General features: G+C 43.1%; 1 protein-coding gene across 1 annotated transcript in view; it reads right to left on the bottom strand.

Annotated features, from left to right (window-relative positions):
* SDK2 (sidekick cell adhesion molecule 2) overlaps positions 1-25,867 on the bottom strand; it is a 702,247-nt gene that overhangs the window by 240,593 nt on the left and 435,787 nt on the right. Inside the window, exons 15-18 of the mRNA XM_078654263.1 lie at positions 23,902-24,049; positions 22,090-22,230; positions 19,416-19,597; positions 16,050-16,165 (exon numbers count right to left, since the gene is read on the bottom strand). Coding sequence (XP_078510389.1) covers positions 16,050-16,165; positions 19,416-19,597; positions 22,090-22,230; positions 23,902-24,049 — 587 coding nt within the window. The remainder of the gene's footprint in view (positions 1-16,049; positions 16,166-19,415; positions 19,598-22,089; positions 22,231-23,901; positions 24,050-25,867) is intronic.

Genomic DNA, 25,867 nt, shown 5'->3' with positions numbered 1-25,867 from the left:
TTTGTGGAATGGTATTGACCAGGACCTATTACGAGAAAATGTGCAGAATCCTATTTTGACGGTCTGGGACGGCACTGAGGACAATGTGGGGAAATTTTTTTCATGGAATATTGCAGGCCTGGGCTCAAAATTAGTCTCGGGAGATTGGCTTCAATTTGTTCACTCCTTTGATCTATGTATATTTCAGGAAACTTGGCTATGTAAACCATCGTTTGCCCTGGGGTACTTGAATTATTCTGTGCCAGCATCAAAAGGCCCTAGCGGAAGACCAATGGGAGGGCTAACCATTTGGGTAAGACAGTCTTTGAAATTAGAGGTTAAGGTAAAAGAAACTAGCCATAGAGACATTCAACTAATCACATTGAAATCTGATACTATGGGAACATTAGACATCTACAACATATATGTGAGGAGCTCTAAGGGTGGGAGGTCAGAGGTTTTGGAGGCCTTGGATTCCCTACTTATTTATTTATTTATTTATTTATTTTGAAAGTTTTATATAGCGCGAACAAGATCTTTGCAGATATCAGAGCGCTTTACATATGGGGGGTACGAGCATTGATAATAACTCCCAAGACAATCACATTGTCATTGCGGGTGACTTTAATCGAACTTTTGAACCCTTAGCCACAGAAGATGTTCTTCTGGGAGATGAACAAGATTGGCAATGGGGGGTCCCTAAATTAGAGTTGGATCCAGTTGTACGCTGGACCGAGGATGTGATTAGCATGAATGCCATATGCTTTGAGAAAGGCCTCAGAGCACTAAATGGCAGGACTACAAGTGAAAAAAGGGTAATATGACTTTTGATAATGGGCGGCACAGGAGTTGAATAGATTATATACTTTGTAGCCTGCAATTATGGCCGCTGTTAATTGACATGGAGGTTGTGTGGAGGAGTGAGAGTGACCACAATCCTCTGTGTATAATGCATAAATGGTGGTCATTATCTAACAGGACTAGTTGCGACAGAGCCCTTGTTCCACCTCTAACTGTTCCCTCTAATGAAATGCGTAGGCTGAGATGGATAAGAGTTGCAAACAACCAATCGGCTATGGATAATATCAAAATCGAAGCTGACAAAACAATAATAGCAATCGAAAATATTAACTTCCCCTCTGATGGGCTAGGAGACCTGGTTGTAATCCACAATACTCTCTTTTCATTAATTAGGAACCATTTTTTGAAGCCATCACAGGGCAGGGGAGAGAGAGCTCCCAAAAATGCAAAATGGTATAATGTTGATTGCAGGGAGGCACGAAAGGCCCTAAGTTTAGCACTAAAGGGGAGGGATATTATGGCTATCCCAATTGCCAGAAAGGCTTACAAGACTAGTATAACAAATGCAAAGAAAGCTTGGGATGAGCATCACTGGTCCGAATTAAAAAGGGCCAGTGAAAGGAAAGATTTGAGATTGTTCTGGAACATTGTTAAATGGGGTGGAGACGGGAAACCGGATCCTCCTTATAACAATGTCCCGGAAGAAGAATGGGTAAATTTTTTTAGTACCCAGTATGCTAAGACAAACCAAGCTTTATCTATACCAGTCATAAAACATGCCCATTTTAAAGAAATTTTTTTTAGTCACCAAGAAATTCTGGCGGCCCTGAGTTCGGCAAACAGTGGACGTGCCCCGGGCATGGATGGCGTACCAGCCAACGTTTTTATTAATGATAAGGAACGCTGGTGTAAGTACATCCGCCTCCTTATTAATAACATAGCTAGGGGTGCTGAGGTACCGATATCCTGGAGGGGAGCTGTAATCATCCCAGTATATAAGAAGGGTGATCGATCCCATCCCAGCAACTATAGGCCGATCAGCCTTATAGATACTATACAAAAGATTATAGGACATGTAATTGTGAATCGGCTCCTTGACTGGGCTGAGGACAATGACGCTTTGTCACCGTTCCAAGCGGGGTTCCGTAGGTCCACTAGTACTGTGGACCAGGTTTTCTGCTTTAATCTAGTGCAATGGAAGACCGTGGTGCTGGGCGGCGGCAGTCTATATGCGGCTTTTGTCGACTTGCGGGCTGCCTTCGACCTGGTGCCGCGGACAAAGTTGTGGTCTGTCCTAAAGAACCTGGGTGTTCCTGAGGATTTACTAACTTTGATAATGCGGCTTCACGAATCAACATTTGCTAGAATTCAGTGGGGGGGACAGGGTCAGCAGACAGCGGACTTCCCGGTGGAACGGGGCGTTCGGCAAGGCTGTTCAATGGCCCCTACCCTTTTCACTTTGTTTATTAATGGTGTTGTATCCCGCTTGCAATCGGCCGAGTTGAACGCCCCTTCATTAGCGGGTATTAAAATACCAATTTTAATGTTCGCGGACGACACTCTCATCCTATCAAAAACGCCAAGTGGTCTTCAGCGAGCATTGGCTATTTTTGATCTTTTTTGCAGTGAGCATGGTCTAGAGGTTAATGCTACCAAAACAAAACTTATGATTTTTAATCCACATCCTAGTTTTAAATCTAAAATCATTATGAACGGTCGGCCTCTAGAAGTGGTGAACATCTTTACTTATTTGGGTATCCATATCTCAAACAAAAACGGTTGGAGTAAACACATAGAGATAGCTACGCTGAGGCATAGGCAATTATCTGGTGCTATTAGCTCTGAGCATAGGAAGTCCCTTACGAAACCTATAAAACCAGCTTTGCAGGTTTACGAGGCAAAAGCCCTTGGCTCCGCACTATACGGTGCGGAGCTATGGGGCTTTGAAAAATTGGTTGCCTTGCAAATCTCAGAAAATAAGTTCCTCCGGTCTATAACTGGTGTCCCAAAGAGCACTCACTTGCTGCCCCTCAGGTACGACTTGGGTAGAAAAATGGTCACAGACTTGGCAAGGCTCCAACCAAATTTGTATTGGAGAAGACTCTGGACTACGCCTGAGCTTTCCCATTATGCTGAGGGGTTTTTAGACATTATTAAAGTGGATACGTTTCATAAAAATAGGTGGCTGAACTCCCTGAAAGCAATTTTGAATGATTTGGGATTAAGCTCCCTTTGGTTAGACCCAGCTGGAACAACCTTCCCTTCCAAAAGAATTTTAAAAGAAAATTATTGGGAAAAGGTAGTTTCGCGGGGCTGGAGTAGCACTAGCCTAGGAACCATGACTGATGGATTTTTAGAGGCTAAGCTGTATCCCTCCTTGGAACCGTATTGGGATTGTATAACTAGGCCTAGTGACCGAAAACTTTTGTTCCAATTAAGAGCAGGTTCTTTACCTCTTAGATCTCTGACTACAAAATGGAAAGATGGCCTGAATCCTAGTTGTCCTGGTTGTGGTTCCGCTAATGAAACTACGGGTCATTTTCTATTTTCTTGCACAGCCTACTTGGACCCGAGATGTGTATGGTTAAAACCTATGTGCAAGAATTTAGGGACTGCTAGTAGTGCTGTTGCCCTGCGTATTATATGTACCAGTAGTGAGATATGGATAACAATAGCAACTGCTAAATACCTTGGATGGGCTTGGGCGATTAGACAGAGACTGCTAGTCAGTTGACTATTCTATGTCTGGGTAAATTGTATGGTCAAACAGACAGAGACTGCTAGTCATTTGATTATTCTCTGTCTAGATAAACTACCCGTATAATCAATCCATGCTTTATTTTTTATAAATCTGATTGTATGTGGGTGTTTGTTGATCATTTTAAACTGTTAATGGGAAATTATTGATATATGATTATTTGAAACCCTGAGTGATATATTGAGTCATGAACTGTAAACAATATGCTTTAATTTTATATTGTAATTAATTGATAAACAAACTGTAATTTTTAATTGTTTCTGCTTTTATGAGTGAAATCTCGAATAAAGCATATTTTGACTTGACTTGACTTGACTTATGTCAGCTGCCATGGTGGCACTGTTTATTTTATTTAGAGATGAGCAGAACAACAGTTGTTTATTAATTCAATGTAGAATAAAAACAACTAATACCTGTCGCCCAAGCTATTGTTATAGTTTTGGGGGAAGGCCTCAAATAGTCTGAATTGCCAGACTTACACACAGGTACTGTCATTGGCAGCGCTGTCACAGGCAGTGGGTGATGCAAGCTGCAATGGCCTCCTGACGAAGACCCTGGCACTTACTTTTTTACAAATTAAAACACTGACTTGGATAATTTGTTTTGCACCCAATTCAAAGTCGAATACTTTCCAAAAAGGCTTTGCAAATATTTTTGCTCATTGCTTTTGCTTTCGTTGCATATTTTTGTGCACCCAATTTCCTCCAGGTAGAACCTGCACATGCAAACACTTAGGGCAGAGATCTATTTTCGAGAAACCCATGAAGTTCGCTACGTGTAAAACCGAGTGCAAATTTTACTTTTAGTCTGGTACTCTGGTTGACTGTGTGTACAACACAGGAGGAACAGAAGCACGTGTCTTGTAAACTGCTGAACAAAGATGCATTTTTTATCATTGTAATGATGACAGTAGTTTTCACCAAATAGAGTTTCTTGTGGCAGCAGACTCCAACAGCCTGGCGTTACCTGCTATCAATGTCTACTTTACTACTTCCAGCAAAATATGTAACTGCTTACTGGGAAACTTCTGAGGAAAATGCTCTTTGTAACCAGTTTATGCGCTTTTAAAAAGAAATCCATTAGAAACATGCTGCACTCCCTGCTGTTCCACTTTGCACTGTTTTTATTACTGTCGCTATCAAAGCCAGCTGCTGCCTATACCATGTTCGTGCATTTATCTCTAGAAGCTGGCGTGCGAAAAATGCTTTTCTGCAGAGTTGAGGATCACATCTTAGGGAATGAAACATCTGCTAAGTCGAAAAAATGAAGCTGCAAGTTGTTGCCGCAGTCAAAGGCGTTTTAGTAAAACGTCACTCGCTGAAGTGAGCTCCAGCTGCGAGTCAAACCCAAAGGAAACTGTTGTAATAAAGTAATGTCAACATTCCATTCACCAACATTCTCTCACACAGACCATCAGGCTGAGCAGCAGCAGTATAACAGAAACTCCAACCAAGATGGGAGCTGGGCTGTAGCCATTCATTCTGTGGATGTCTTAATACTGCTGTGAACTTGTTTTAAGCTTTACACTCCAAATGTGGGCTCAGAAGCAATCACAGGCTTTCCTGGTATGCGACTGCCTCTACCCCAGCACTATCAGTGGTCACAGTACCACTGTTCTAGCATCCCGGCAGCTGAGCCTGGCTTTACAGCGCGTGCATGCTAGCGCTTCCTCGTCTCATGGCGCTGAGGGATCTCACCACGAGGTGCAGATACGCGATAAGTAGATATATCTACCCTACACTGGCGGCACGCAGCTGCCCTCTACTTGTAATTAGTGATCTCCCTTTTAATTACTGCAAAAGAAGCCAGCCTATCGCAAACTCATTAGGGAAGACTACAGCACTGGAAATGCTCGTCAGAAATATTAATTGGCTCTCTATACATATGTTAAATATCCTGCATGCTCTAGTTATCTTGTTTCTGAGCAATTAGATGGCCAAACTTCCTTTTGAGCAGATTAGGAAACACGTTTCATTAATGTAAAATGTGGATTAATTGCAAATCGGAATTAATCACAGCGCCGTTAGGCTTGCCATTTGCAGCCAGCGTTCAATCGCAGTCGATCTTTCTCTTGCAGACAAAGTTTGACCTATTCTGGGTATAAATGAGCACATTAGCAGCAGCAGGAGAGATCTGAAGACCTACCCGCCACATTCGGCTGGAATATTCGCCCGAGCCCAGCCTTATGCTCTACATCCTGGTCCTTCTGCAGGCCAGTGGGACCGAGGAGGGCAATCTGTCATAGCCCTGGTCCTGAGCTGGGCAGTAACAGACACGGATGCAAGACAGGCCAAGCGGTCCCATGGCAACAGAATCATCTGCAGCCAACCCTAGTTTTTCAGCCCCAAGCACTGTGGAACTTGCAGGTTTGCATTAAAGGATGGCCATACCACACCTAGAGCATACAGTGTAAGATGACCACGACTGGCTGGAGGTGACTCTAATGACACAGGGTCAGCCGGTATCATCCTCGGGGTGAGTACGCAGGCCTAATATTAGGGTATTTGGATTTTGTCTATAAGGGACCTGGAATCAGTGCATGAAGGGACTAAACTTTCAAACAACACTAAATTAGCATTGGAACTCTTGTGCCAGCTGCATAACAAGCATTTGCAAAGCCAAAAGGTCTTGCATATACAAGAGCTAATGGCTTTGCCAATGTGTTTTAGACATGCTGTACACCAGCGTGGCTGCTATCAGCATGGCTAAACGTTAGTGGTGTAGAGAAGAGTAGAGTGTTGTGGACTGGAGTAGAGTATTGTGGAGTGGCATACAGGGTAGTGGCATGGTGTCAAGTCACGTCGTGGAGTAGAGTGGAGTGTCATGGAATGATGTAGAGTTAAGTGGAGTGTCACTGAGTGGCATAGAGTGGAGTGTTTGTAGAGTGTCAGAGTGGAGCAGAGTGGAAGGTCGTAGAGTGACGTGGCATAGAGTGTCGTAGAGTAGAGGGATGTGGAGTGGAATGCCATAGAGTGAAGTAGAGCGTCAGAGTGGAGTGGCATAGAGTAGAGTAAAGTGTCAGAGTGGAGTAGAGTGTTGTAGAGTAGAGTGCAGTATAGTGTTGTAGAGGGGAGTGGTGTAGAGTAGAGTAAACTGGTACAGAGTGGGGTAATGTGGTGTGGAGTGAACAGAGTGGAAAGGAGTGACAGAGTAGAGCGTCATAGAGTGGAGTAGCTTGTTATACAGTGGAGTGTAGTGTCGTGGAATGTCTGAGTGGAGTGTCATAAAGTAGAGTGGAGTGTCATAGAGTACAGTGGAGTGCCAGAGAGTGGTGTAGAGTGTTGTTGAGTGGAGTGTCATGGAGTGGTACAAAGTGGAGTAGTGTGTTGTAGAGTGGAGTAAAGAGGTATGGAGTGGTGTAGAGGGAGTTGTGTAGATTGTCATAGTGTGGAGTGTTGAGAGTGGTGTAGAGTGTTGTAAACTGGAGGGTCGTAGAATGAGTGGAATCAAGTGGCATAGAGTGGAATGGCACAGCGTGGAGGCGCATAGAGTTGCGGGTCACAGAGTAGAGGGGCATAGAGTGGGGGGCATAGAGTGGAGTAAAGTGTTGTAAAGTGAAGTGTCGTAGAGTAGAGTGGAGTAGAGCATCGTAGATTGGGGTGCCTGGGAGTCCTGATTGTGGCTCTAGGTTGGACCAGTCAGTGGATTTCTACCAAAGTCAACGGATTTTCAAAGAGCCCAAGCCTCACACGGGCTCTGTTCTTAAAGAAATATGGGTGCTTTTGACTTCTCCCTAAAGTTAATAATGTAGCTCAGCTTTATGTGTGTCCTGGGAGTGGACTCTATAGGATGCATTGCAGCTGGATCGGAAAACGTTTTGGGTATGCCTTTTCAATGTATGTATTTTAGAGATGTTCCGGAGAGAGAGTAACTGTATGTATCGGCTGGGCTCAGAGTTTGTCGCTTTCAAGGCTGGTACAATCTGATTCCAAGGTGCACATCTCTGTGACTATGACAGGGCACATGGATTTGAGGCTCGATTCCACCAAGAGCCAACAAACTTCTACTTCTGTAGACTGGACAAAAATGCCTGTGGTAAATTCCGGGACTTGAGGTTCTTTAATTTTGACTCCATCTTACATTTGTCGTCATTTTGCGTTGCCTTTACACAGGCTGCTCTATTCATGAAGTGTCTCTGCCCTTTGGACTGCAACGTGTTGAAAACCCCCTCTGGCCTTGTTTTGAAAACCAATCTCAGACACCAGCTGGCCTAACTGCATACAGACATGTCCTGCCATTACTGATTGACCTATAGGTGCTGTAATTGATTGACTTGTGTGTTGGGCAGAAACACACTTAAGGGGGACGTTCTGGTTAGATGATACCTTGTTTTGAATGTTTTCCTATTGGCTAATATTTTGCAGATCTTGTATGTCCATATTAGGTATTTTGCACGCTTGCAAAAGCTAGGACTGCCCCTTACTTTTGTGCTGAGTTTTTAACCCTAAGCATATAAAGGCCTCTGTGTTCTGTACTCTTTAGACTGCCTCATTCAGTTGCTAAGGCTCCTGTGTGACGTAGTCTCACTTAATTAAGTTTAATAAAGATGTCTTTTCATATTTCAGCTTCTGTGCCAAGTTCTTTGTATTAGTGAGACCCCTGAGAATGAAGATTACAGTTCTTCAGACTCAAGCCATCTTCTTGGCTGCAGCCTTATGGAGACCCCTACTGTAGAGAAACATGACCGTCATAAAGGTATGACTGTGCCTGTCCAGTTTCCCAGCCTGCATATTTTTCAATCATACAAGATTATCCCTAGCTCATGAAATGCTGCTGGACAGATCCAATTACCACCCTTCCGTTGCCCATGGGCAGGTTAAAAGGGGTTCCCACCCACACTGCAGTTGTGGGCAGATCTTGGATGTGGTGTGATGTAGCCATGGACACTAAAACTACTTTTCTTGAAGTGGCATCTTCTGGAGAGACTACTCCAGAGATGCAACTCTGTCGAAGATGTGAGTACGTTTCAAGCCTTGGGATTTCATTTAATAGAGTAATACATTTTGGGTGTTGTAGACTCATCTTACTTTTATTGGATCTACAAGGTTGAAGTAGAAGATCACAAGAAATTACCTTTCGCTGCGTACTAAGAAATGTGGCCTACTAACCATCAAGCATAAAATCATATGCCTTCTCATTAAAGTACCATTCTTTTTACTCTCAAAGAGGGTGGTAAGAAGAGTATTTTGAATAGTGGAGATCCTTGTTTGACTGATAGTCGAGTCAAATATGGTGGTTCCCATATAAAGTGCCAATATGGCCCTCGTCCTGCCATAACTACCAGAAATGCGAAGGCCAAATAAGGAACTGTTTTAAGACGCCTGGTTTTGGGCTGGAAAACATCTACCTTGACGGTAAACAGTCATAATATCGATTCCAAAATATAGAATGGACATAATATCGAAGTAAAAATATAGAATGGACAAAATATCGAATGGACACAATATAGTGGTTAAAAATATCGAATTTAAGGTAAGTAATATCGATTTTCAAAATATAGAAGTCAAAATATCGAAGTATACAATATAGGCATTAAATATATCGATTTTTTAATAATATCAATTTTTTTTAAGTGTTTTGTATGTTAGTATATGTGTGAAAAGTGTATATTAATTTTTGTAATGTATGTTTAATGTATTTTAAGTAATGAATTTTATGTTAATTAATTTTTGCGTAATTTAATTCTGTAGCGGGTTGTGGGTTTATAGGGGAATAGGGTGGGAAGTAATTTAATTATATTAAATTAAATATTAATTTTTAGCAATTATTAATACATTTTAATTAAATTTTGCTTTCTAGTTCTGTAGCGGGTTGTGGGTTTATAGGGGAATAGGGTGGGAAGTAATTTAATTGTAATTAATTAAATATTTTTATTTATTTTTTGGTATTCATTTAGAATTTATTGTTATTTTTTAATTGGTAATTAATTTTTATTAATTGCCAATTAATTTGTATTAATTGATTAATTGTTAATTATGTTAGTTTTCTAAATTTATTTTCTGTAGCGGGTTGTGGGTTTATAGGGGAATAGGGTGGGAATTAATTTAATTGTAATGAAGTAAATATTTTTTTTCATTTATTGGTATTGATTTTAAATTTATTGTTAATTAATTTTTAATTGGTAATTAATTTCTATTAATTGGCAATACATTTTTATTAATTGGTAATGATTTTGTATTATTTAAATATTTGATAATTATGATAATTGTATTAATGTATTTTCTGTAGTGGGATGTGGGTTTATAGGGGAATAGGGTGGGAAGTAATGTAATTGTAATTAATTACATATTAAAAATACTTTTTGTGTATTGATAATTAATTTACTGTTAATTTTTAATTGGTATTACATTTTATTATTAATTCGTTTTTGTTATTGAACATTAATTAGTTGTTAAATAATTATGAATAGGTTATTAATTTTTAATAACTAATATGTAGTTGTATTTCTAATTAATTATTACATAATATTAAATTGGTATTAATTTCAATTAATGTTTTATTGGTATTGATATTTAATTTATTTTTAATAATATATTAAATCATTACTTTCCCTACTGTTAAACTCACTGGAGTGGGAATAGTAATTTTCACCCTCCCGCTATCCAACGCTTTCCCTACTGTTGCACTCTCTGGAGTGGGAATAGTATTTTTTACCCCTTCCTCCATCCAACGCTTTCCCTACTGTTGCACTCTCTGGCGTGGGAATAGTAATTTTTACCCCTACGCTATCCAAAGCTTTCCCTACTGTTGCACTATCTGGAGTGGGAATAGTAATTTTCACACTCCCGCTATCCAACGCTTTCCCTACTGTTGCACTCTCTGGAGTGGGAATAGTATTTTTTACCCCTACGCTATCCAACGCTTTCCCTACTGTAGCACTCTCTGGAGTGGGAATAGTAATTTTTCCCCCTCACTATCCAATGCTTTCCCTACTGTTGTACTCTCTGGAGTGGAAATAGTAATTTTTACCCTTCCAATATCCAACGCTTTCCCTACTGTTGCACTCTCTGGAGTGGGAATAGTAATTTTTACCCCTACGCCATACAAATCTTTCCCTACTGTTGCACTCTCTGGAGTGGGAATAGTATTTTTTACCCCTACGCTATCCAACGCTTTCCCTACTGTTGCACTCACTGGAATGGGAATAGTATTTTTTACCGCTACGCTATCCAACGCTTTCCCTACTGTTGCACTCACTGGAGTGGGAATAGTATTTTTTACCCCTATGCTATCCAACACTTTCCCTACTGTTGCACTCTCTGGAGTGGGAATAGTAATTTTTACCCCTATGCTATCCAATGCTTTCCCTACTGTTGCACTCTCTGGAGTGGGAATAGTATTTTTTACCCCCACGCTATCCAACGCTTTCCCTACTGTTGCACTCTCTGGAGTGGGAATAGTATTTTTTACCCTCCCGCTATCCAACGCTTTCCCTACTGTTGCACTCTCTGGAGTGGGAATAGTAATTTTTACCCTTACGCTATCAAACGGTTTCCCTACTGTTGCACTCACTTGAGTGGGAATAGTATTTTTACCCCTACGCTATCCAACGCTTTCCCTACTGTTGCACTCTCTGGAGTGGGAATAGTAATTTTTACCCCTATGCTATCCAACGCTTTCCCTATTGTTGCACTCTCTGGAGTGGGAATAGTATTTTTTACCCCTACGCTATCCAACGCTTTCCCTACTGTTGCACTCACTGGAGTGGGAATAGTATTTTTTACCGCTACGCTATCCAACGCTTTCCCTACTGTTGCACTCACTGGAGTGGTAATATTAAATGTTACCCTCCTGCTATCCTACGGTAAAATATTGTACATTTTTTATTAATAACTTAAATTAATTATATCTTAATTTTAAGGTTATTTGAGTATTTTTAAGTATGTTTTAGTTAATTATATTTATTATTTCATTAATTTTAATGAAATTAAATTAATTTTAAATTACTTTTAAGACATTTAAAAAAATTCGATATTTTGACTGACTATATTTTTTACAGACTATATTTTGGATTCGATATTTTTGTACTTACCTGTTTGTAGATAGGAATTCGATATTTTAGCATTCTATATTTTGGTGACTATATTTTGATAAGTCTATATTTTGTCATTCTATATTATGTCAGTGATCCACCTTAACTCAGCATTTGTCTGTCTGCCTAAGACTTTGCTTGCAAAATGACCATATGAGTTCCTGGCTGACTAAATTGTGAACAAGGCTCCTGGCTGAATGGGAGCTACACTGCTGTCCATCTCTTCTAGACTTTACCTGGACCCTGCATCCAACACGTTTAATAGCTGCATCCTGAAAAACCTGCATATACTGAAAGAGTGCTATGTGCTATGTACCCTGCTCCTTCTAGACCAGTTGGTATGATGCTCAGAAACAGTTTAGCCTGACTGCTGGCCTGAAGTGCTTGCTGATGTGCTTCGCTGCTGACTGGAAGCAGATTCAGGCAATGAGGACATCACCCCTCAGACAAAGAGCTACTCTTTCGGCCCTTCCAAAGAACTTGGAGTTGAACAAATGAGAACCTGCCGAGGAGATCTGACCTTTGCTAAGACAGCGTCCTGGGCGTCGGCAGAAAGACATTTGGCGCCCTTGCTGATGGTAGTACATTAACTGAGGCAGCAGGGGGTTCCTTTTCTGTTCGCTGGTCAGTGCTTGGATGAGCAGTGACTGGCCCCTGAACACAAACATCTCTGGATCTCCTCCAGATCACCTAAATCACCGATAGCTTAGTCGCCTCACGCAGATAATGGTTTTGTTGATATGTGTCAGCAGGGGTCAGAGGGTAATGAAGGCGGCTAAACAGGTGTTAAAAACATCAAACGCTGTATGATAATGAAGGACTAAAACCACTTTAAAATGGCAAATCAGACAGAAACGAACAGGGAGGAACAATTACAAGGCAGGAGCAAGATGAGAAGGGCGCTGCTGTTGGCATGACCTTAATGCACTCAACTTCATGTGCCCCTCAGAAATTTGGCTCCCTGGGCCCAGCTCGCCCACGCTAAAAGCCGGCCCTACTGCCGAGCCACATCAATCATGCTGACAAACCAACCAACATGATGGTTACATTTACCGGAGAACAGAGCTCGGTAATGACTCCACTTCGTGGGCATAGACTTCACGGATTACCCTCTATCCCAATACTACATCCCACCCTCAGTATATGTCTTGTGCAAAAGTATCACTAGTAGTGTAGAGCCAGGATCGGTGACCTCACAATTTGTAGTGAAAATGTGTCTGGATTTTATTGGCTCCCCTACGGCCTCTACCTGACATTGCCCAGCTACTGAGGGTCCATACACTCATTCCTTTACCTGCTGATTTGGAAGTTCCTCATTTAAATTCAAAGTCTATCTATCGCTGGAGACCACAAGCTCTAGCCAGAGTAGACACCAGGATAATAATAACCCTCTAGATGAAGAACATCTCAATCAAGGCCAGTAGATTTTGAGCTACTTTTCTTCTCCAGTGCCATTAACCTTAATCATGATGTGCTGGGTGCCCAGTGTAACACCCCGGCTCCAACTGTATATTTTGAGATATGGGCCCAATAACCAGGTGAGCGCCCACAAACCCTACTCGAGAGGTACCAGGATATCAACGCACTGTTTTACCTTTGTAGGATAATGATGACTCTTAACAACAACTCAAACCCCAAAAATAAAAAATTTAAATAATTTAATCTAACAGAAGATTTTCTATTCCAGGGGTGTTTGAGTTCTTGTACCAAGCAACAATGGTAGCAGCAGAATCCGCTCAGGGGCCGCCATCATCGCTAAGGACTTCTAAGGACCTGTGGCCGTGCCAGTGTTACATTGGCCCAAGACTGTTTGTTACTTTGTGCTACGTTTTATGTTTCCAGCTCAGAGGTGGTCCGCGGTCTCTCAAAATAGAAATAGTAGTAGTCATTTTCCTGAGCCCCTACACACCAGAGTGTTGTGTAGGGGCTCAGAACCTGAGTGTCGCTTAGGTTTCGCGGAGCAAGGTCATTTAGTGTCGCTTCACTCATTCATTGGAAAGAGACATCATCTTCTGCTATACTATGTTGTTTTATGTAAAAACTATTTGAGGACAGCAATCACAAATCAAATCATTGTAACTGATATATTTAGCTATGGGTCTATTAAAGCTGTAATATTTCAAAGTAACACCTTTGGATAGCCCTTGACAAAGAACAAGCGGTTTGGTGGCTAATCTGTTGGCTGTTTGACCAGGAAAGCTGACTCCCTACACTGACATCTCCACATACCGCAAGGATAAGCGATGAATCCTGTTCTCTGCACAAATGATATGTTAAATGCCTCCTCTGCGCTCCTGGCTGCTCCCCAAGCTCACTGTCTTCTCTAAGCAGCCCGCCTCTGCCAGATGCCAGCAGGCGGTACCTGCTCGGATTTTTAAGTAGGCAGCCGAGCAGGCGTTCTGGAGTCAGGGGCATGGCCCGGCTGCCTGGTCTGGGGAGAGGGCGGGAGGCCGGGACGGAGCCTGCAACCCCTCAAGGTGCCCGGCCAGGGTCACAAGTCCAGGCACGCGCAGCCGCGGCCACAACCCAGCCAAAGGCTGGAATGATTGATTGATTGATTTTGATTGATTTTAAAACTTATATAGCGCTTACTGTCACCCCACGGGTATCCTGGAATCAGATGCAGCTGGGAAGAAGGTAGTCACGTCAGCTTCTACCAGAGGGGTCACTGACTCGGTTCCAACCCTCCCAGCCTTCCGCAGCACCAGCGTGGCAAGCAAAGTCCCCATTACCAAAAGGCAGTCCGGTTGCTCTAGGGAAACGCTGAAGGGTCGTCAGGAGTGACGTTGTCACCAGCAGACAGGAAGGGGAATAGAAATACACACGTGAAATAAGGAAACGCGCTCACGTGATAATGACATGTTGTTGTAAAACATTCAGATTTTATCTTGGACGAAAATGAACGATTTCTAAAACCAAAACGTTACAACATTTCAGATTATCAAACGAGTTGTGGACTGCAGATGTCTTCATAAAGTGTGTGGAAAGAAGTTGCAAGGGCCGACGGACGGGTGGATACACAGAATCTCTCCGGAATCTGGACACGCGGGGCTCTCGGTGCAGATGCTCCTCTGGAATGTGGTGGGTCCAAAGGGTAAAGAGGATCTCTCTGCTGTGGGAGCAGCAGTTGATGGGCAGAGACATATCGACTCTGGGTCTGGAGGAATCCAATTCAAATTCGGTGCAATTGTAGCCTGTTTGAGAGAAACCCTTTGAAAAGTGACTGCAAATGCCTATGTATAAAGATTAACTCTCTAGACCGCTCTAGGTGCAGCTGTCGGAATAGAAAAGACCCCTCTAGAATGTGAATGCAAGAGTCTCTAGAGAACTCTCTGGAACAAACGTGCAGACATCTGAGTAGAGAAGAGCCTTCTAGAACGCAAATTCAAGTGCCTCTTAATAAAGATGAACTCTCTAGATGCAGGTTTTGGAGTTGATCTGACCCCTCTAGAATGTGAATGCAAGTGTCTCTGGATAAATAGCAACTCTTTAGAACGCTCTAGATGCAGCAATCAGAGCAGATAAGACACCTCTAGAAGGTGAATGCAAGAGTCTCTGGATAGCTATCTGAAACATACTTGCAGACATATGAGTAGAGAACACCCCTCTAGAATGCAAATGCAAGTACCTCTGGATTAAGAGGAACTCTCTAGATGCAGCTATTGGAGTAGAGAAGACCCCTTTATAATGTGAATGAAAGTGTCTCTGGGTAAGAGGGACTGTCTAGAACTGTCTAAATGCAGCTATTGGAGCAGATAAGATCCCTCTAGAATGTGAATGCAATAGTCTCTGGATAACTCTCTGGAATGTACGTGCAGACATCTGAGTAGAGAAGACCCCTTTAGAATGTGAAAGCAAGTGTCTCTGGACAAAGAGAACTCTCTAGGCGCACCTATCAGAGGAGGTAAGACCCCGCTAGAATGTGAATGCAAGTGCCTCTGGATAAAGAGGAACTCTCTCAAACTCTCTAGGTGCAACTATGGGAGTAGGTAAGACTCCTTTAGAATGTGAATGCTAGGATCTCTGGATAACTCTCTGGAATATACGTGCAAACATCTGAGTAGAGAAGACCCCTTTAGAATGTGAAAGCAAGTGTCTCTGGACAAAGAGAACTCTCTAGGCGCAGCTATCAGAGTAGAGAAGACCCCTCTAGAATGTGAATGCAAGTGCCTCTGGATAAAGAGGAACTCTCTCAAACTCTCTAGGTGCAACTATGGGAGTAGGTAAGACTCCTTTAGAATGTGAATGCTAGGATCTCTGGATAACTCTCTGGAATATACGTGCAGACATCTTAGTAGAGAAGACCCTTCTAGAATGTGAATGCCGGTGTCAAGAGGTAAAGACCACACCTTTGCAAAGCTGGTGAAAGGCCCCACTAATATGCGGGTGCTGTCATCTTGGGTATGGAAGCTCTCCCCCTTAAATGAGGGTGACGGTCTCTCTGTAATACACAGGGGCACCATTAGCTTCTGCCTTTACCTTGTATCCCTGGTTAATGCCATTGACGAACTGAGGGCTGGGCGGGTTCCAGGTGAAACGTATTGTGGTGGAGTTGATGGCTTCGGCCTGCACATTCCCTGGCGCCACGGTTGGGACTGTAAAGAAAAAGATAAAGAGAAAAGATTAAATTTACAAGATGACAAGTCGTGTGCTTTTTTCACAGGATGATGACTTATTCCAGAGCAATATATCTGGTGAGTAGGCTCAGTGATCAGACAGCTGCTTTCACCTGCAGGGAGCGAGCCCAATTCCCAGCAAGCGCAAGTGAGCTTCCATCATTGTGAGATCAGTAAAGTAAGCACCCTTCCAATAGATGATTATAAGATCTGGTTGACACAGCACCGAGAAACCGCAGATACCAGATGGGAATATGAATATATATATATGGCATGTGAACAAGGGCTCTTGAAGCCCGAAACGCGTATTGCCCTCCTGTTTTTATCAGCTGCAATAAAGTAGAGAACCTGTGAATCCAGTGGTCCGTCTCCTGCTTTGTCTACCTCGCCGGTCCTGGGTTGATCTGGAAGTGGCGCTTGTGGAGATTCGATTTATATATATATATATAAATTGGGTAAGAATGCAGTTTATCACATGGTCAATCAATAAAGGTAACACACACACACACACACACATATATATATATATATATATATATATGTGTGTGTTACCTTTATTGATTGGGTAAGAATGCGGTTTATGACATGGTCAATCAATAAAGGTAACACACACATATATATATATATATATATATATATATATATATATATATGTGTTACCTTTATTGATTGGGTAAGAATGCGGTTTATGACATGGTCAATCAATAAAGGTAACACATATATATATATATATATATATATATATATATATATATATATATATATATATATATATATATATATATATATATATATATATATATATATATATATATATATATATGTTACCTTTATTGATTGACCATGTCATAGACCGCATTCTTACCCAATTGATGTCCTGTCGCTGCTAAAACTGGAGGGAGGAAAAAACATAGAAAGAGACAAAATATCCCTCCCTCGGGGGAACAATAGACTAAAATAGTTTTTTATTTGTGTGCTTCACCCCGCACTTGTGTCGTTTCTAAGCACTGAAAATACAAGTCGGCCTATTACCCAAATTAATGGTACTCAATGCACCGTCCTCAGAAAGATAGAAGGGACGAGTCGACCTTGCAGGCGGTCACACTGAGCCTCATGAGGGAAGGAAGCCCTAATGAGATGTGAAAAGAGTCGGCATCTGAGCTGCTTATGGAAGACAAGCTCCATGGACGTTCTTCTTATGAATATGAACACTATTATTATCAGTAGCTTCCTCTAGGGTGGAATGGCCCAACTGTCAGAGGCTAGAAGGCCACGGTCAACAGACAGGGGCAGTAAAAGCAGAGCAGTCGAGTGTTTCTCATCATCACTTGTTGGATCTTCAGCCAGTGTTGACTTTTGAGCCTATAATACTTTGCCTACTGGGACTTAAAGGCTTACCTTTCCCATGATAACTATGAGCCTATGCCTACAACTCCCAGCATGCAACGTGCTGCTGCTGGTTACAAAACCCGACAATGACGAATGCGTAAGTGAGACACTGCCTGGCGTCAACGGATGAAGAGCCCTTCTTTGCCACCACCCCTTCACACTAATGCTACTTTTGTAACACAAGGACTAATCCATAATAAAAAAGAGCTGAGAGCATTTTCAACAAGGTGCTTTTACTGACAGGCTGGCAGGGCTGGGGTACAGGCAGTCAATGGTCTAATCAATCGGCTTAGCTGGTTACGAATTCTACACATTTGCATTTTACGCGTCCACCCTTTCGGCCCATTTCGTGGCTGCTCTTTACACAGAGACCCTGCGTGGTCATTGGCTTTACCACTGTTTCAGCACCTGACCGTGGAGGCCGGACTGCGACTGTCCTTACTGTCTAAATGTATTTTCTAATGTTACTTTTAAGCATCCCCAAAAAATGTAGATTGATGTATTGTAAACATTTACTTAAAAGAGTCATGTATAAGCCCCTCCCCCTCTAGAAATCGTAGGGTACCTGGGCTCGTCTCTGATTACCAATCTTGCTTGGTTACTTCTCTCTGACAATATGTGTGCTTCCATATGTTAATATTCTATCTGCGCATTCACACTCTAGTAGTGGGAGTTTTGCTTTCTCTTGACAGTGTATTTTACTCAGTAGTTTATGTTTCTGTGGTCAATCCATAGGCACAGTCTGGCAGCTCCTTGATAGGGCTGCGGCATTGTGCAGCTACAGAGTGCTGTTCGAACACAGCACTCTGTAAGTGGCTGTCTGTGTTGCGCATGTCTGGGAGGCGTAGTTCAACTATGGTCCCCTCGCACAGGCACAATCCATTTTACTTCACAGACAGACTGTACATGCATCAGGCAGCACAGCATAGATGCTAACGTGTGGCTGTCAGGGTGCACGCAGTGCACCCTGACAGTAATGAGAAGTCGCTCTGAGCCGCAGAGGCCGGACCCCCAGCTCGGTCCCAGTTCTTATAGGGTTGTGCTTCCATTCCTATCAAGAATCTGGAAGAGAGATTGAGGTGGGCCTTTCACTTTTCAATTCACCCCCTGCTACCCAGGCTGGCTCCTCACTGGGAATCTTGGTTTGCGGGTTCCAATGTCTAGCGCCGGATTCCTACTCTGCTGTAAAGAAAGCAAGGTGCATAAAAAATGTTGTTTCTCTTCGTGTATGTATGTGTTTGTGAGTGCGTTTGTGAGTGATTTAAAGTGAATGGGACAGAGTGAAAGTATGTGTGTGTGTTTGCGAGTGTCTATTAATAAGTGATAGTGAGTACGAAGGAGTGAGTAAAGGAGTGTGAGTATGTTAGAAAGAGGGAGTGACTGGAGATTGTGAGAGGGAGTGGAAGTGAGTGCAGCTATCAATGGTGCAGTCGGTGCCGGTGCAGTTGCACTAGGGCCTAGAGTCAGTGGGTGTGAAAGGCTGTGTGTGTAAGTGAGAATGTGAATTAGTGAGTATGCTAGTATGTAACCGTCAGTGGGCACGAGTATGAGAGTGAGTAAGTGGGTTAGAATGAGTGAAGGGGAAGATAGTAAATGTGAGAGCGAGTGAGTAGGAGTGAGGCACATTTTGAAAAAAATCGGGTGAACCACAGGCAGGTATAATGCCTCACCACGTTCAAAGATCACCAGCCGCCACTGCTGTCCACACATTAGGAATGGATAAAATGTGGAGTCACATAACCTGGGCATCGAAGCAGTGCCCTGCAGGTTAGGCACCGTCCTTCAGCAGGCTCAGTCCCTCCCTCATCTCTCCACAGGTAGGTCCTTGCCCTCCACTCACCTCCTTGCAGGGTCCACTCCGTCACTTTGCTGCTGTAGACGCCGAGGCCGGCGCTGTTGAAAGCAGCCACTTCGATCTCATAGTTGGTCCAGATGATGAGGTCCTCCAGGAGCAGGTTGTTGACGTCTGGGTTGGAGATGTTCTTGTACTGATAGCCGACCGGCAGGCCGGACAGGCAATACCTGTGGGGCGCAGAGAGAAGCGCAGGCTGTCAGCTCAAGCAGAGGAGGCAGGAGAGAAGGACAGACAGACAATGCGAGATTGAACTCTGCACACTGCTGGTGCTGTGAGCGACATAAATAGGACATTGATCTGTAACAATGTCTGACTGCACTCCACCCTCCTCTCCCTCATCAAACTCCATCCTGCTTCTGCCAGACACTGGGAAGCAAGTCAAAGGGGACACACAGTGCTTCCAAAAACTCCTCAGTAAAACAAACGAACGTAGAAGGTGTCATAAATACAAAGGAAACAAACAAGCTGATGAGGTAGAGGATGGAAAGGCAGAGAAGAGATGCCATGGAGAGATTTCATGTGACATTGGATGGAAAACAGTACTGGTGCACAAATCTTCTGTGCTGTGGGACAAACTATAACAAGGGCATGCAAGTGTAACCTATGCACGCAAATAGCCTTTTGTGCGCGTGCAATCCACATATTGGCAAAAGTTAGTTTTGCTCTCTAGAGGGATTTACTCACCCAAACAGTTCATGTGATTAAATCTACTCACAAGGTTTGGAAGTGGAAGCTCCCAGGCTAGAATGCCCAGGGATGTTGAGTGCACACACCAGCTCGAACACTTGTGGGCATTCGTGAACACTTCTGCACCCTGTAGTGCCTATCACTGTGCAAAAGCTAAGCAATGCTTCGAGGCACTGCAGCACGCCTGAGAATATAGACAGAACCACTTTATCTTAAAAAGCTCTAGTTCCCCTACCCTTAATGACGTTATGTTTGCACATTCCCAGTAGTGTGGCCTCAAACTACTGAACTACCTAGAAGCAATGTCAACCAAAGCTGCTGTTTTATACTAGGTTAGGACCTGTGTGCATTGTGTACCACTCCAGTGGGCTTGGCATGAAAATGTAAATGTTTAGTGGAAGGTTAATCAGAACCTAGGAGTATCCAGAGTTGGGTTTTGGACCAATGGTTTAACAATGGGATACGTTCGAGGTCCAATGATGACAGGCACTTCCCATTTTCATAACTTTGTGCCAGTTAATCTCCTCCATTCATTTAAAATGTGCAGTAAAGAAGTGTGTCTTTAAGAAATACCTCATCTAGAGATTTATATTTATGAAGGGAATCCGTCAACGGTGTGATGGAATACCAGTTGGTAATGCTACCCGGGGAATTACCAATAATGAGAGGTGCATTTTAATCCAGTGAAGTACAACCTCCAGATTATGAGTTCTGCAGGGCGGGGTAGGGGGCAATGCAGTGATACCGCAGGTTTCCAACTGTACTAGTAGCCAATCGAGGAATCTTGTGTTTTTTTATGGCACACCTTTTGACAGGGCGCACATTTCGACATGCATTACATGAAAACAATTTGTGCTACGAAAAATCAGGAAGACAGTGCAAAATTTACGCAGTACTTGTAATGCAGAAGTGGGAGTGAAAAGCCTTTATGCGCCTAAATTGGCCTTTGGTGCCTCTTAGGCTCTAAGGTTGGTAACTATTGTGCCAATTTGTATCTCAACTCAAACATATTGTCCCCCCTTCTAGAGTGAGCCTTGCAACCTCGATCACAACTACCAGTGGAGAATCAAGAAAAGTAAGACAATTTCAGATAATCTTTGCAAGAAACAGTATTCAGGTCACAGTGTCAGTGCGTAGAAATAAGAGAATGTCACACTCTAATCCTGCCAAGTACTTTTATCTGCACAAATATCTAAGAAAAAGGCCTGGTATACAAAGAGAAACTTTTAAATTCAGAAGGGCAGAGCGGCATATGGTAAGTGAGCATCAGATGTGGGTTTAAAGGCCCTTTTCGGTACATTTGAATCAAACAAGGTCCCTGCTACAGTATGTCCAAAAACACCAAGGCGCTGCCCTTAGACAAAGGCCCATACGCATGCAAGAGGTGTAGGGAGTCCATTGTTTTCTGAGGATGACACATATTTTCATTGCAAGCCTCCAAACGAGGCCAGGTCTGCTTCTTTTTGCAAAATTAGTGCCACTTTAGACATGTCTCGCAAAGCTGTTTAAGAATCACAAATCTGTTTCTCTTGGTTGTGGCTTGTACGAGTGCTAAGGCTGGTATGAGTGGAAAGCGACAGAGCTCATGGTGCACCTGGAACCAAACAGCAGCTGTAATGATCAGAAACAAAACTGAGGAAGCAATGCAGCCCCTATGTCAAGGAGAAAATATTTGTTTTGTGTTGAAAACGTGAAGAGGAATGGATGGAGGCGCAGGAGAGGCCTTGGAGAGGTTAGAGCTTGGAGGAGTATAGAGGCGAGCGGACTGACAGAGGAAGAAAGAGAGAGGATAATGAAGAAAGAGAGAGGATAATGAAGAAAGAGAGAGGATAATGAAGAAAGAGAGAGGATAATGAAGAAAGAGAGAGGATAATGAAGAAAGAGAGAGGATAATGAAGAAAGAGAGAGGATAATGAAGTAAGGGGGTCGAACATAAAGGGGCAGGAGAGAGCAGGTGCTCCAGGAGACCCACCTGATGATGTAGCCCTTGAGGATGCCGTTCTGGTGGCTCTCGGGCGGGGGCTGCCACTGGATCATAATCGACTGGTTTGTCCTTCCGCTGGCGATCACATTTTGGGGCGGAGCACTGGGTGGCTCCTCTGGAAGAGAGACCCTGGAGAAAGACGAGAAAGGTGCACATATGTCCACAAGCCCTCATCTCAGCAGCAGTACTACATTAAAGTCACTGAAGGCAGCTGCCTTACCGTGTCTCCACAAGAGGGCGCCAGAACACAACCGTGGTCTCAAAAGTGGCATTGTTTCTGAGAGAATAGGAGAAACCCCACAGCTAAACGTCTTCGGGTCTGGGGTTGGCTGCTGCCAAGACTTGCTATTGGTCAGTACTATGTTTTTCATGTAAACAGATGAATGGTTTGATAACTGTATGCACAAATGATGATGGTTGGATTGTTCCAATGCCTGCTAATATACAACTATATGACACTGTATCAAGGACAATAATATCTGCATCCAGTATATCAATGTCAACCACACAGTTGGGGTAAATATATTATTACTTTGTTTTTTTTACATCCACGGTGCCAACTCACCATATTAACTAATACATTTACAAACTAAGCTACCAGTACTTACCTTGTATTGAGGTGATTTGGTCGATGTAGGGTATGCAATATTATGTGATGCAATGTTTGCAGTCTAGCAGCGTTATACTGTAATGTACAATTCAGTAGATAAACTCGACCTTTAGGACTTGTATCACACTCTTTCAACTCCACCAACTATGGAGTGGCACAAGCCCTAACTACACGGAGCAGGTATGCTTGGAGTGTCAATACCCTGAAGCTTCACTATGGCACCATACTACATGTCCATACTAACTGTGAAACTTCCCTAACTATCTGTGTGCGGATACTGAAAGCGTTAATGCACTCACTATGTGGGTATGGTAAATGTGATACTATACTAACCCTCCAAGTATATTTCATCTGTATGGCTGCTACATAAGTATACTAACAGCGGAGGCATTTCTCTTCAAGCATCTTCATCACTTTTGAGAATCTCAAAAACAAGAAAATGTACAAATCGGGATTCCCTTCCGTTTCGGTGTGAGTGTGCTACTGCAGCAATACTGTGACCATAGGTACATCTTTACCTATATGATGACACTATATGAAATGGGTAACTTTTTAACTGTACTGTTTATCTCTGATAATAAGGTACCAATACTGTTTAATTATACTGAATGTGTTTCTAGTAACAAACTTAATTTCATTAAACAAAAAAATAACTACACCGAGGAAGGTGCCTTGATGGTCTCTAAATCCAGTAACTAAAATCTGATTTGGCGCATTAAAACTATCTGCACTGCGGGATCGCAAATTGTCATTTTTACAAAAAAAAAGCTGAATGTATTGCTTGGGTAGCATTGTATCCCTGCGGACAGTGAGGCTTTACGAACAGTAAGTACACTAAACGGAGCGGGTCTCTGCCAAGACAAATGCAAGCCTGGCACGAGGTTGACCATGCCTGACTGGAGTATGGGGCTCACCGGCCTGGCAGAAGATCACTGTAGCTTCTCGCGAGTCTGTCCATCTATGTCATTCAATAACAGTCACCACAAACCCTCCTCCCCCGAATTATATATAAAAAACGGTGTTGAAACCCCCCCAAGATAGGAGAGTTTTTTTTAAATATCATTAGCACAACCCTAAGTTGCAGCTGCGGATTTTCCCCTACGGATCATGAGGACAAGATGTAACCCTTGACATTTGCTTCCCGATGCAAAGAAATCTTGGAGTGGCGCTGCCACCAATGCCCGTCTCACCTGTCCGTGTCCTTGCTGAACTGCCCCTTGCCCACGTCGTTCACGGCACAGAGGCGGAACTGGTAGGATCTGGCAGGGATGAGGCCTCGGACGGTTATCGACGTGGACTCGGGATCAACGTTGGCCTGGAACACGGTCCACGGAGCATCTGCAGGAAGGAAGAGAAAGGACGTGTGAGAGAGTGAGAGAGAGAGAGAGAGAGAGAGAGAGAGAGAGATGTGTGGCAGGACAGTGCAAACATTGGACACAAGCTGCGCACAGATGACCTCGAGGCAGATTCTTAAACCTGCTTTAGGCCGACCTTATGAGGATTCCCAGAGCGTGGACCCAATGTGGTGCTGCTTCTTGTAACAGCCATGATTAGGCTGGGTGAATTTTTTCTAGGCCCCTGGCCTTTATTTCAGCCTGCCTGTAGTACAAGAAGTCATGGAAGCATGCTAGTGAAGGGAGAGACTAACTTCAGCCGAGGAACATGCGATCTGCTCTCCAGAGAGCTGAGGGGCTGCCCCTTGAACTGGGACAGTCACGCTGACGACTCCGCAGCCGGTCCCAAAAGAATCAGCAAGACACCATGAGCAGGTGAGTGTCTTCATCTGGTGACCGGTCAATGACCTCTTCAAACATGGCCTCGAGATCTCTAGAGTGTGCCTGTGGTCTGCAACCGCTGCTCCCAAGGGACAGCTCTCCCCAGAAACCCTTCCACAGCACTCTGCTTTTGTCTGAAGTAGAGCCGGCGAGCATGACCCACCACCCGCGCTCTAGGATGACGCCAAAAAACAAAAGGGGTTTACCCAAATTACCCTCCTTTGCCTGGGTAATTACAAATATATGGGAAGGGAAAGTTAATATGACACTTTCCTATTGGAGGAGTCCTGTTGTTTTCAATTTATTTATGAAAGATACTTCACTGGACACACGTGAAGAGTGGGGTTCCACGAGGTTTTGGTTTGCAACCGTTGTGTCTGACTACCTCCTAGTGTACCACCTAGATTTGATAGGAGGACACTTTTGTAGTACTGTTCCATAGGGTGAAAGATAGGAAGTACCTAACAAAGATATATATATATATAAATTATACCCTTCCCTTCCTTTGTCATATATATTTTTTCTGTTTTATGTTTTTGCTGTATAAAGTGTACATGTTGTTCCATTGTGTATATTTGTTGTATATAGGTATGTACATAGGTAGGCTAATTTGTTGTGTATAATGCATACATTTGTTTTGAGAGGATCTAGCGCTTGTGTTTTGTGATATATATAAAATAAATGAGAAAAGTATATTTTGAACAGATTACAATAAATAGAAATGTGTAATCTTATCTTCCTGTGGGTGTAATGATATGAGAAAACATTTGAATAATTCCACAGTGGACGTTTGCCACAGGACCAATAGGAGAATTTATTGTCATCTATTGTGAAAATTTGTCTATATTTGTTCCTCCTTTTGCCAACTTTCCCTTCCCATATACTAGGATGACGCCCTGGCACACACTGTATCCATCCCTAGCCTCAGATGAGCACGCACTTAGGTTTTACACATGTTCCCTTTTCACCAAAGCCACAGTTTGCCAATAGTAGTTGCTTTAATGCTCCCACTCTCTATACTCCCCATCACCCGTGTGCCGCTCACCACAGGGCCTACAGAAGAAAGTAAAGCCTAATCCTTACTAGTTGAGCCAAAGCTAAGCCTTCTCAAGGGCATGAACACCAACAAAAAATAACTAATCGTGTATTTGTAAATCACACGTTCCCCCCCAAAGAGGCATCTTGATGCTGAATAACATATGTTCATTGTTACCCAACTCAATGGTACTAATTTCTTCGACCTCAGAAAGGATGAAAGGCTGAGTGAACCTGCCTGGAATTGAACCTGTGGCCATGAGGTTGAACATAGGCCCCTGCAGTGGATGCTTTAGTCCACTAAGCCACCAGACCCGGCACCACGCTGGCTAGTGCTCTGAGAGCC

The sequence above is a fragment of the Lissotriton helveticus genome, chromosome 7 (genome assembly GCF_964261635.1).
Source record: "Lissotriton helveticus chromosome 7, aLisHel1.1, whole genome shotgun sequence".
NCBI classification, from domain to species: domain Eukaryota; kingdom Metazoa; phylum Chordata; class Amphibia; order Caudata; family Salamandridae; genus Lissotriton; species Lissotriton helveticus.
Note: the sequence above shows the minus strand (reverse complement) of the source record. Positions and strands in the feature narration are given on the sequence as shown.